The sequence below is a fragment of the Corythoichthys intestinalis genome, chromosome 22 (assembly GCF_030265065.1).
Source record: "Corythoichthys intestinalis isolate RoL2023-P3 chromosome 22, ASM3026506v1, whole genome shotgun sequence".
Lineage (NCBI taxonomy): Eukaryota > Metazoa > Chordata > Actinopteri > Syngnathiformes > Syngnathidae > Corythoichthys > Corythoichthys intestinalis.
Window position 1 is genome coordinate 11,628,449 of NC_080416.1, and position 13,417 is coordinate 11,641,865.

The window sequence follows — 13,417 nt, forward strand, 5'->3', positions numbered from 1 at the left end:
CTGCAGTCTTGAGTCTCCTTTTTAAAAAGCTTCTATTCACTCCCATGCCTGAAACACAAAGCGGATTGTTTTCGTTAATGAGTCACTCTTATTATATTATTATGGTTCTTATTAGATTTGGTGATTGTATAACACCGCAGCTTTATTTCCTGTATGATTGAAACAGCACAACTTGTCCGAAATTTCCGGAAGTGTAATTTTTTTTGTCCCGTCAATTTTAAACGTCGGGCGAAACATGTAAGCGTTTTTTTAATTTGTATTTTAAAAGCATTTTAAGAAGCTATGTGGCTTCTTTTTACAAGCTAGGGGGAAAATAAATGATAACCTACCTCAAAGCGTAGTTTTGTCGCAACTGATAAAAATTCATATCATGTGGAAGCATTGCTAGGTTGACAAGCAAAGCATTGCTGTAAAAAAAATAAAGGGCTCGTGTTTTATTAAAGGCTGGATTTACACTGTGCACCCAATTGTGTCCATTTAATTTTAGATTTTCAGCTAATTTGTGGTACTTTGACCTAAGAGTGCCCCGACAACAGGTTTTTCAAGTTTTAACATGCTTTGAGACAAAAATGAGGTTTTCACAAGCACGTTTTCACAAAATAAGTAAACTTGGCTGTATTTCTTTCATTTGGTTTGGTTTTCTATTAGTGCTGTCAAACAATCGAAAAAAAAACCTCATTCATTGATGTTTTCCGATTAATCTACATATCAGTTAATTTTATAGATTAATCTCACAGATCTGTTTTTTTTTTTTTTTCTTTTTTGCTTCAGATTAAAGCTTGTGAAATGTATTTTTTTTTTAGTAAAATATAAGGCTGCACCTAACGATTATTTTTATTATCGATTAATTAAAACAATCGGAAAAATGTAAACTTTATCAATTACCGCCACAATTTAACTTGAAGTTGTTTTAGGCATGTTGTAAGTAACATTGAAGACAAAATGGATGACTATTTCCTTCAAAAATATTTTATTACATCTTCTTGACTTAACTGCACTGTAGTCTACAACTGTACTGTTTTAGGTACATAAAACTTTTTAAAGTTTTTAATAAAGGTTCTGAGTATAAAACATGAAAACAATTTCTCAGTACACAAATCAGACAAAAGCCCTGTTAATTTTTCTTTTAAGTGCAGCTGATTGACATTTTTTTCTTGTGGGCAAAGCGCTGACATAAATTTAGTCAGTCATTTATTTTCTTTAAACAACAAACTCAAATGAGGAGGCAGACTGTAATGAATCGTTTTTTTCATAGATCCAATCCAATTTCAAAGCACACTCTCTTGTATGACAATTTACAGTTTGAGTTTGTGTTGAAAGGAGACTCTAAGCTCTTATGATTGGGTTAATGTGTGCGGTTTCTTTTAGAAAAAGAAATCAGACAACTTTACAATCTAACTCAAATGCTTCTATGCTTCTCCAAAACACAATACAAATAACACTTAAACTTATTAGAATAATCGTGAACTAGCTTAGCGCTCCTAGCTAAGTACCGTAATTTTCGGACTATAAGCAGCTACTTTTTCCCCTCACTTTGAATCCTGCGGCTTATAGTCCAGTGTGGCTTATTTGTTGATTTATTTGTGTAAATGGGTAACACTTTGTTTGACAGCGGCGTCATAAGAGTGCCATAAGAGCGTCATTATTAAGGCATGACACTATCATTGGCATTAATGAATGCTTATGACAGATGTCGTTAAATGTCACTAACCTTATTTATGTCCAGCTCGGCTCTTTTACATCCATTCAAAAGTGAGATAATTTGCCGGATGACACAAAATGACATCTGTTATTAGGGGTGCACGATATCCATTTTTTGAAACCGATATCAGTAACTTCCTGCTCCTCAAGGCCGATACAGATACGATAATTGATAATATATATATATATTTTTTTTTTCAATGTATATTCACCTGAGTTTTTGAACACCTGTAGGTAAAAAATACTAGTGGTTGATTCATCTTAGATTTGCCAGATTTTTCATGATGACATGAACATTATTATAATGAACAAAACAAAGACAGTAACAAAACTTTGCATGCTGGGAAAAACAGGAGTGGAAACAAACAAATCCCAATCCGACACAGAGCCAAAAATATTATCAATAGGGCCGATAATATATTATGTTATCGGATTTATTGGGATGACGTCATAATTCCTATTATCGGACCGATAATTATTGTGCACCTCTATCTGTTATAATCAATCATTGACGCTCATGTCATAATTATGATGGTCTTATGACAGTCTTATGGCGCCACTGTCAAATAAAGTGTTACCAATTACCATAACTTGCAATTAATTAAACAAATGGAACAGAAACTAAAGAAATATATTGCACCGAACATGAATTTAGATTATTTACATCTGTAGCGCTGCAATGCATGCTAGGAGGCATGTTGGACGACAACAGTGTTAACAGGTGGCAGCAGAGGTTGACTGTCTCCCCTAAGGGAGCAGTGGTGGCCAAATGAAGCTTTGCAGCCAATTGGTTCATAGCTTCACGGTGGTTCATTTGGTCTTATGAGTCTTATGATGCCGCTGTCAAATAAAGTGTTACTAGTCAACATCTTTTGGTGTAAATATCCCATAATACAGTGAGGACATCAGCGGCTTATAGTCCAGTGCGATGTATTTCTGAACATATGCTGTTTCCATGTCAAATTTAGTGGGTGGCGGCTTATAGTCTGAAAATTAGGGTAGTCACGTCTCATCAGCAAAGAATACAAACAATACAAATGGCTTCATTTACTCACCTCTGATGGAGGCACACTGGATCTAACAACACAAAAGACAAATCCAACTCTCGACACTTCATAATATTATGGATTCAGCAACTCAATAGCAGCAGTGAACTCTCTCTCTTTTGCTCTAATCATTGACGTGCACGTTACACACAAACAAGGACCCAAGCTGCCGTTAAAATATCAATTATCAAAATAATTAGCAACTAATTTATTTGATTAGTTGTTGCAACCTTAGTAAAATATATTTAGATTAAAAAGTTTAGAAGAATTTCCCCAAAAAAGTATTGTTAACTCAATTTTTAACTGAATCTAGCAGTGTAAATCCAGCCAATTGAACATAAGTTCTACGTAACTTTATAAGAAAGCGACCAACACAAATGATTTTGGGCACAAACAAACAATTCTGCTGTACATCACTTACATTCAATCAACACAAACCGCTGAAACGCTACTAATGCGGTGGTCTGCCGATGAGCCCGTACAATGAAAATCATTCTTGGAATTTGGTAACTGTCTTCAATATTAGTTTTACTGCAATAAAAACAACATTCCGTTTTCTACCTATCACCACTTTCCATGGCCGAACAATCCAGCGTAAACGTAACGAAACGTCCGTTGGGTCGTCGTCAGCGTCTGCCATTTTTCTTTTTAGCGGCGACGTGCTTACGGAACCATCAGTATTTGTGTTTTTGCACTTTTGGAAGCAGTCTCAAACGACGGCCCTCTCTGAGTCGGCCACAAAGTAACAAAAGAACTGACGAGGTATTTTATGCTATCGGTAGGAAGATGACTTTTCTTTGAATAACATTTTTTAAAAAATACAAGGTTGAGATGATTATTATATACAGTATATTTAGATCTATACATCCATTTATGAAGTACCTCATAAGCCTGATATATGCTGCATTGACTTATTTCTTTGGTGTACTTCATTATGTCCAATAAAATTCTTTTTTTCTCCTCCCCCACCCGTTGTTGGGAGGTTTGAATTCGACAGTCTGGTTATCTCACTGGGTAATCCTCACTTTTCGATCTTTGTCGCCTTGAAATCGGAATTCTGGTTGACATGTACATTTCACTTTCAATCAGGAGCAATAGCGGGCTAACTCCATTTGTATTATTTTTAGGGCTGCATCTATGAATTAGTTTGACTAATCGAGTAATCGGACAAGGAACATTTTTAAAATACCTTAGATGACCCTCAAATGGTTCTAAAAAAATAACCAAATGAGGATCTACATAAGTACAATAAAAGAACAATTGGCTAACTTACACAGCAAAAGACGTTAGCTTAAATGCTATAAAATGCTAACGTTTTTTGTTTTTTACAATGCTGTTAACAAATGGTTCAAACACATATTCCCACAAAAAATGGCTAAATATACCAATAAACTACATTACGAATACATTAAAAAAACATTAGCTCAAACAAAAACTGAGCTTATGTTGGTCTTAACAGGGAGCAGCAGGATTCAGCCATGTGTAATGTGAGTTATGCCATATTCACTGTTGCCACTAGAGGGCACTGTATCCACCCAAATCAATAAAATGAAAGGCAAACTTTCAAAACAAACCATTACAACGCCACTTTAATTAAACGAATGCTCCAAACAGCAAAATTTAATTCGAATCTTTTTTTCTAATCGAATTACTTGAGTTAATCGATTAATCGTTGCAGCATTAATTATTTTGTTGGAGACTATGTTTAATGACTGTTAAAAAAATGTACGTTGAGTGCAATAGTCGTCATACAAGTCCAGGCAACTGTCAAATCAACTTTATGATTTATAACTTATAGTACAATAATCAGATGCACTCTCAAGCGTTAAAAAAGTTTCTATTCTTATTAAATAAGTTTAGTGCAGTTTTGGGCTAAGTCCAAACATCCGTCTAATGTTTTTTTACGAAAACAGATCATGAACATTCACTAATACAACAATCAGTTGCACTCAAAAGCATAAAATTTCAAATCAAGTTTAGTGCAATAGTGGTCCAAGTTCCAGCATCATAGGCAGAGATTGAAGAAGGGTAAAGGGGGCAGTGCCCCCCGGTGTCAGAAAAATAATTGCATGTGAATAACTTTCCTATAAATGAATTCAAAGGGGAGGTTCAGAATTTTTTGACATAAGGCTTAATATTCGAGTTAGCAGGGGGTTGATTAGTCGGTGGAGTTGATTTCAACAAATTCCGTGCAGTTTGTTATTAGTTTCAAGGGTCCAGAGTGGCTAAGCTAGCACGAGTCAATGGTGGATGCATAGCATGCCAATAAAAAACAACATATTGAAGGAAGAGAGTCGATTCTTCCATGTTACAGGTTGTTTTATTCTTATAACGAACAGGAGATGATGACACAGAATTCGGGAATAAAAAAAGAACAAAGAATTTACACTTAAAGACAGACAAACAGAAAAGTGCTCCCAGCTTCCCCGTGCACAGCTTTTTTTGCCCTTCTCGGGTAACTTGCTTGGAATGTACAACCCCCCGCCCTGATCAAATTACATACAATGGTAAGAAGACAAAAGGGGCCTGTGTGAATATGTTAGAAAAATAAGTGGCATTTTTTACGTGTGATTATTGTGAATAAATGAAACACATTTCTACAATATTTACGCATGAGAATCACTGATGACCCATGCGATCCATAGTGTTGGGTATGTTTTCAGGATAAAGTTATTATAACTTGAAATAATAATAGTCCTGCAGAATGAAATTACAGTAGTTTGGTGTGAAATTGTTTTGGCCGCATGGGAATTTCAAACAATGATTTGCATTTTGAATGTATTTTACTATGTTGGATCTGTTAATATCATTTTTATTGGCATGCTAAGCAGGCACCATTGACTCACGCTAGCTTAGCCACTCTAAAGCCCTGAAACTCAAATAACTGAAAAACTGCACAGAATTTGTTGAAATCAACTCCTACGACGAATTAAACCCCCGCTAACTTAAAGATGAAGCCTAATGTCAAAAATTTAAAGACCGAGCTGGTCAAATTTTGTCTATAAAAGTTGTAAAGCAATAAACCCCCCAAAAAATGAATGAAATGAACGAAAATCCTACTAAGTATTACATAATGGGTCCAAATTATTTTTCGAAAAGATCATATGACTGCACCTTAAAGACGGTCCTTTGCTTTGCTTAGCCAAAACTACACCTGAGGAGGCAAGATGGATATTCAGAATTTCTTTAAACCTAAGCTTTCAATCCGCTTATGCCTAGCATCTGTCAAGTCCATTTTATTTTATGAAAGCCTTTGAATAACTTTCACTTATAGCAGTGTTTTTCAACCTTTTTCGAGCCATGGCACATTTTCTCATTAAATAAAATTTTCAGGGCATGTCACCAGTAAAGTTATAGTAAAAATACATTTATATAGACTATATTAACAAAATAAAGCAGTGTTTTGAATCGGAATCAAACACAAAAACACATTTTATAATATTTTTACTCACTCAGTGTGACACCTAGGCTATAATGGAGTAGGTATCACTGCATCGTTTCAAGTTACAGTTCTTTACATTCTAGCGTAAATCCCAATGAAAAATAGCTTTTGCTTATTGCCTTAAATCAGATACCAAGAGAAAATGGTCTTTGCTTACTTTTCAATTAATTTCCGCCATTTCCGAGTTAGCATCTTTCCTTTTTAAAAACATTTACCGTCGCTGTCACCGTTTTCGCCAGCTAGCCGATAGCCCCAATGCTAGCTGCTAGCAACTTACCTCTTACGCATCACTAAACACAATAATGAGCTACCTATTGACACCTACTGATAGGGAAGAGTATTGCATGATTACCGACCATTGGACAACACGTACACCAGATTTTCCCAAAAACATTTTTAAATCAGTTAGGTGATAATGAATTATTTTCCATGCTACAGTGGTTGAAAAACAACCATTAAACTCCTGAACGCAGTCATGGGCTGTATACATAAATAAATCAGAACAAACCTTGATTTGGGCTAGCATTTACCTGAAAATGTCTTTGTTTCTTCTTATAAATAACAACAATGGAGTTAGCCCACCGGAGTCCTCATTTCAGGTCCAGTTTGTGTCGAGCAGCTAATAGAGGCCACTCGCTGTGTGAATTCAAACCTCCCTCCATTCGTGTGTTCTATAATGTATTATCTTCTCCCTTATTTAAAGCATGACATGCCAAAAGTGAATTTGCAGTCATTCCTGTTCTGGTGGGGGTGGGATGGGGTGGGGGTCCTTTATATAATGCTGATTTTTCTTTTTTTTTTTTTCTTTTTCCTTCATCCACTTGCTAAGCTCCTTTTTTTTTTTTTTTTGGGTGTTGTAAAGTTTGTAAAGCTTTTGATTTCTATCTTATGTTACCCGTTTTGTTGTCAACATTTACGCTTACAGAACACAAAATAATGCTGTAAAACCCTCCTAGGACACAATGTGAATATGCATCACTTCATGTAGTTCTCTTTGGCTTGACTGTAAGTTACATTCATTAATAAAAATGAAAAGCTTCAAAATGTGTTTGGTATTTTTTTAAGTGTTTTTTTACCATTGTTTTTGGTGCTCAGGTGGTTGATAGTAAATAAAAATCCATTAAAAAAAAAATTTGAATACCATGGAAATAAATGAACTTTTAGATTATGTAATTTTTGGGGAACATGTCTCGTCAAATGAAAAAAAAATTTACTATGACATTTGACTTTTTTGTTATTGTACACATCTGCTCAAAATGAATGGTGTTTACACGTCCACCGATAGCAAACAGATACCAACATATGCAGTCGGGGAATTACCATCAATCAGGGAATAGTATCATTTCTCATATTTACTGTTTAACTGTTTGTATTACTCCAACACACCCAATATAAAATAATTAGCACTTATACCATAGTTTAAGGAAAACAAGCAGAATATCGGGCATAAGAAATAACGACTTCTCATCACGGAAGCCGAGCGCGTGCTCCTGCACAGTCCAGAACAAATGGCGGGACGCTCTGTCCCAAAAAAGGAAACACCGAAGAACACCCAATAACACGACTGACAAGACTCCAAGAGCCCCTTTGACGCTGAGGTGGCAAAATCCACAACCCTTGTTGCCCTGACAACAGTAGCTCCCGAATCCTCCACTCCAATCCACAAACAGACAATAATCTTAAACATACACACCCTCCTTACTGCCCACGGCCCGCCTAGGGAGAGCCTTCAAAAGACAATGTTTAACTAAGCGTTGTCATTTTTCTCTGGAACCTTTTGTTGACCTGCCATGGGATGACCTTGCCTTTCTGTTTCGCCTTGCCGTTTTGATCGCTGTCGACCTGAATAAATTGTCAACTTGTTTTCGGTGAGCCTTCTTTAAACCTTTCAAAATTGAGTCAGTGCAAAGGGTTAAGACTACGGTGGACGCGTGGAGTTTGGCCTTCTGGGCGGACTGTTGGGATCTCGCCGGCCCGGGTCGTTGGAGCTGCGCCAGCTTGAAAGTCCGATTCCTTCAGGTGTTATGGGCACTGGAAACCAATTTGCATGAAGGAACTCTCCCAAGCGAAAAATAAAGTTTATTGAATTGAACTGAATATGAATGGAATGCTCTCGCTCTGATGACATCAGCACTCGCACACGCCACTTTGGGCATGTGCAGTCAGTGCTAGTAAACATTCAAAACAGCAAACACGGTGGAATGTTGGCTTTAATTTACTGTTTTGTTTTTTTTAAAGAATATTTTTAATTCAAATATATTTTATCTTCGCAGTTTTGTGCCTTTTGAGGCAAAAGAAAAAAACTTGCGTGGATGGATGCCATTGCTTTGAGTGGGTGGGTATGTTTTCTTCCGGGTTGAGGAGGTTGTTGTCGCCTTGTAAAACACACTGCCCCCTAGGGCCTGGCATGAATACTACATCATTTTCACATGGAATTGCGACATCGCTCGAATGGAGACGGAACCATGTAAATGCAAACATGAAGTTTGTTGTATTCCTTGAGCATCACCGTGTAAACGGCCCCTTAGTTTGAAGACATTTAATGGTCAGTAAGAATAACTGCTATGCTAAGCTGTGATCACCCCTTGTACAAAGACAGAGGACCCCTACATTCACTTTGAAGGCGACATGCATATTGGCCCAAAACTGATAATGAAAAACATGTCGATATTATCCGGTATTTTAATATGCTTTTATCGGCCGATATTATCAGCTACCCTTGGACAGCTCTAATTAATCATATGAAGAAGATGCAATTATTTAACTACTCATTTTGTATCGATGACATCCCATGAACTTGAAACCACCTGCCGAAATGCAATCACCTTTATTTAAATTTGCAGATAAAAATGTAGAAACAAATCTTTTGAACGGGGTGATTGATAATACCTTAAACTGGTAGCAGGATTTCTACAATGTGGCACTGGGATTATAAAAGGAAATACATCAAAAATAGAACTAGCTTTAATAAATAAAGACATAACTGAAATAAGTTACTTTTCTGCAGTCTAAAAGAGGTTGACGTGTGGCATTTGTGCGACTTTCACATCAGAAATAAAGACGTTGGCTTGAAGATGAGGACAGTGACGGTTGCATATTAGGCAGGCAGGACAGAGGTGGCGAAAAGTACACTAAAATCAAGACGCACGTTCAAAGAAACTACTAAAAAATTAACAGTGTTCGATCACAACTTTTTACAAAAATTGAACCTGTCACTAACCGTGACAGACGTCCAAACCATGAGAACTGGGAATGTGGCAGTCCTCCCAGTTCAAATGGTTTGGACGTCCCTCGCCGTCAATGGCAGTGAATGAAATAACAGTTTGAAACACGTAAAACAGACGTTTAACACAGAAAACAACCCTGAAGAACTCCCCTTTTCACTGCCTTTATAGAAAGATCTTTGATAAAAAGTTAGAAAATAAATAAGCACTCATTCCCTTTAAGTAGAAAAAAGTGGCGTGGCGAGTGTCCAAATTCCTAAAATGGATCTGTCTGCAGCCTGCAAGACAGGGGCGTCACTAGTAATGGGGGAATCACTTGTTCTTGTTCTTTGTTCTTCCACTTAGCTTTCGTTTAAGCTTCAGCTGGCGTCAGTTTAAAGCATCCGCAAGCGTCCGTTCAAAGCTTCCGCTAGCGTTCGTTTAAAGCCTTTGCTAGCGTCCGTTTAAGCTTCCGCAAGCTTCCGTTTAAGCTTCCGCAAGTTTCCGTTTAAGCTTTCGCTATCATCCTTTTATAGCTTCCGCTAGCGTCCGTTTGAAGCTTCCGCTAGCTTCCGTTTAAAGCTTCCGCCAGCGTCCGTTTAAAGCACAGGTGTCAAACCGGTCCTCGAAGGGCCGCAGTGGGTACTGGATTTCATTCCAACCAAACGAGAACAATCCCTTTTCACCAATCTAGTGTCTTACAAGTGTAATCAGTTCAATCAAACTCATTGGTTGAACTTTCTGTGCTGGATCTGTTGGAACAAAGACCAGGACCCACTGCGGCCCTTTATGGAATCGGTTTGACACCCCTGGTCTAAAGCTTCCGCCAGCGTCCGTTTAAAGCTTCCGCTAATGTCCATTTAAAGTGTCCGCTACCGTCCTGTTAAGCTTCAGCTAGCGTCCGTTTAAAGAGTCCGCTAGCGTCCGTTTTAAGCTTCTGTTTAAACTTCCGCTAGCGTCCGTTTAAGCTTCTGCTAGCGTCTGTTTAAAGCTTCCACAAGAGTCTGTATAAGCTTCCGCTATCGTCCGTTTAATGTGTCGGGTACCGTCCTGTTAGGCTTCTGCTAGCGTCCATTTAAAGCGTCCGCTAGCGTCCGTTTAAGGTTCCGCTAGCGTCCTTTTAAAGCTTCCGCTAGCGTCCGTTTAAAGCTTCCGTTTAAACTTCCGCTTGCGTTCGTTTAAAGTGTCCGCTTGCGTCCGTTTAAAGTGTCCGCTACCGTCCGTTTAAAGCTTCCGCTAGCGTCCGCTTAAAGCTTCCGCTAGCGTCCGTTTAAAGCTTACGCGAGCGTCCGTTTTAAGCTTCTGTTTAAACTTCTGCTAGCGTCCGTTTAAGCTTCTGCTAGCGTCTGTTTAAAGCTTCCGCTAATGTCCATTTAAAGTGTCCGCTACCGTCCTGTTAAGCTTCAGCTAGCGTCCGTTTAAAGCGTCCGCTAGCGTCCGTTTAAGCTTCCGCTAGCGTCCGTTTAAAGCTTACGCGAGCGTCCGTTTTAATCTTCTGTTTAAACTTCCGCTAGCGTCCGTTTAAGCTTCTGCTAGCGTCTGTTTAAAGCTTCCACAAGAGTCTGTATAAGCTTCCGCTATCGTCCATTTAATGTATCCGGTACCGTCCTGTTAGGCTTCTGCTAGCGTCCATTTAAAGCGTCCGCTAGCGTCCGTTTAAGCTTCCGCTAGCGTCCGTTTAAAGCTTACGCTAGCGTCTGTTTAAAGCTTCCGTTTAAACTTCCGCTTGCGTCCGTTTAAAGTGTCCGCTTGCGTCCGTTTAAAGTGTCCGCTACCGTCCGTTTAAAGCTTCTGCTGGCGTCCGTTTACAGCTTCCGCTAGCGTCCGCTTAAAGCTTCCGCAAGCGTCCGTTTAAAGCTTACGCGAGCGTCCGTTTTAAGCTTCTGTTTAAACTTCCGCTAGCGTCCGTTTAAGCTTCTGCTAGCGTCTGTTTAAAGCTTCCGCTAATGTCCATTTAAAGTGTCCGCTACCGTCCTGTTAAGCTTCAGCTAGCGTCCGTTTAAAGCGTCCGCTAGCGTCCGTTTAAGCTTCCGCTAGCGTCTGTTTAAAGCTTACGCGAGCGTCCGTTTTAATCTTCTGTTTAAACTTCCGCTAGCGTCCGTTTAAGCTTCTGCTAGCGTCTGTTTAAAGCTTCCACAAGAGTCTGTATAAGCTTCCGCTATCGTCCGTTTAATGTGTCCGGTACCGTCCTGTTAGGCTTCTGCTAGCGTCCATTTAAAGCGTCCGCTAGCTTCCGTTTAAGGTTCCGCTAGCGTCCTTTTAAAGCTTCCGCTAGCGTCCGTTTAAAGCTTACGCTAGCGGAAGTTTAAAGCTTCCGTTTAAACTTCCGCTTGCGTCCGTTTAAAGTGTCCGCTTGCGTCCGTTTAAAGTGTCCGCTACCGTCCGTTTAAAGCTTCCGCTGGCGTCCGTTTAAAGCTTCCGCTAGCGTCCGTTTAAAGCTTACGCGAGCGTCCGTTTTAAGCTTCTGTTTAAACTTCCGCTAGCGTCCGTTTAAGCTTCTGCTAGCGTCTGTTTAAAGCTTCCACAAGAGTCTGTATAAACTTCCGCTTACGTCCGTTTAAAGTGTCCGCTTGCGTCCGTTTAAAGTGTCCACTACCGTCCGTTTAAAGCTTCCGCTAGCGTCCGTTTAAAGCTTCCGCTAGCGTCCGTTTAAGCTTCCGCAAGCGTTCCTTTAAGATTCCGCAAGCTTCCGTTTCAGCTTCCGCAAGCTTCCGTTTAAGCTTCCGCTAGCTTTCGTTTAAGCTTCCGCTAGCTTTTGTTTAAGCTTCCACTAGCTGTCACAGACATGAATACATAGATGCCTCGTTAACAGTGGCGCGGCTGAGGTTACGATTACAGTTAGCTCCAAACCATGTGGAAGTGATCCTCCCCATTGCTAGTGCTGCAGACAGACCCTTCCCAAATTTCTAGCTTAGTAGACCCAATTAACGGGCACCCACTGCGACTCCGTGCGCAGTTTGTCCACGGCGGCCTGTAATGTGTCGAAAGCTTTGTCCAGGTTGTCGTTGGTGATGGTCAGGTCGAAGTAGTGGCCGTACGCCCGCTGGATGCGCGCACTCTCGTCTACAGTCTTTTTCAGGTCCACATCCTGCCAGTGTTGATATTCAGTTAGTAGAGTAGATGTGATTACTGTGTCAGGTTTGGTTTTACCGTGAGTTGTTTGGAGGTGAGACCCGCGTCCACGACGGCTTTGTGCATGCCCTTTAGCGTGTCGAAATCAGGCGCGGCGATGAATACAACGTAAGGCATGAATTCGGCTGTTTTTAGGACCTTTAAAGCCTGGCAGAGAAACAAAAAAAATGTTATAGTGTGTGTGAATATAGCTAAATTAAGTTTTTCTGCTAACCTTTTTTTTACCAATCTCTACCTGAATAAGCTAGCATAGCACCGGCAATTGTCAGTTTTCAGTGATGTTTGTGAATCTGTTAGCTAAAGTGGAATTATTAAGAGACACAAGAACTATCCAAATCTTCTTTTTTGAGCTTCTTAATAGCCAGAGTTAGGAAGAGTAGCCAAAAATGTTACTCAAGTAAGAGTAGGGTTACTTCAAAATAATATTGCTTAAGTAAAAATAAAAGTAGTCATCCAAAAAATATAGTCAAGTACAAGTAAAAAAGTACTTGGTGAAAAGAATACTCAAGTAACGAGTAACATTGTGAGTAACTGCTTATGATGTTTGATTTTTTATTATTATACTGTACTACAACCTATTATATGACCACATTAGGCTAAAGAAATCATTGAATTCCGTACAGAAATGAAGCATTATTCATCCAAAGTGCATGAGTGCCGTTACTACCCACTTTTGTAAATAATGTATTGTAAATGTAAATATTCTTTACTTTTGAAATTTCAAAACATTGTTTTTTTTTTTAAAGGGGTGGGGGGGTTAGTGAAAGTTTTGTCTAAAATTTTCTTTAAATATCATTCATCTCATTTTCAAATTTGATTGAAATCGATGCAAATGACTGACTTTCGTGGACCACACAAAATGATGTGTTGGGTTTAATCTGCCCCCGAGGCCT

The 13,417-nt window shown here is 39.0% G+C and overlaps 1 protein-coding gene across 3 annotated transcripts in view; it reads right to left on the minus strand.

The window, feature by feature from the left end:
• Positions 1-9,000: 9,000 nt before the first annotated feature.
• Positions 9,001-13,417, minus strand: part of pals2b (protein associated with LIN7 2, MAGUK p55 family member b) — a 42,461-nt gene continuing 38,044 nt past the window's right edge. For all 3 annotated transcript variants that reach the window (XM_057827260.1, XM_057827261.1, XM_057827262.1), the window contains 2 exons: positions 12,543-12,671; positions 9,001-12,480 (listed from right to left, as the gene is read on the minus strand). In XM_057827260.1, the coding sequence (XP_057683243.1) occupies positions 12,304-12,480; positions 12,543-12,671 (306 nt within the window). In that variant the 3' untranslated portion in view covers positions 9,001-12,303. The remainder of the gene's footprint in view (positions 12,481-12,542; positions 12,672-13,417) is intronic.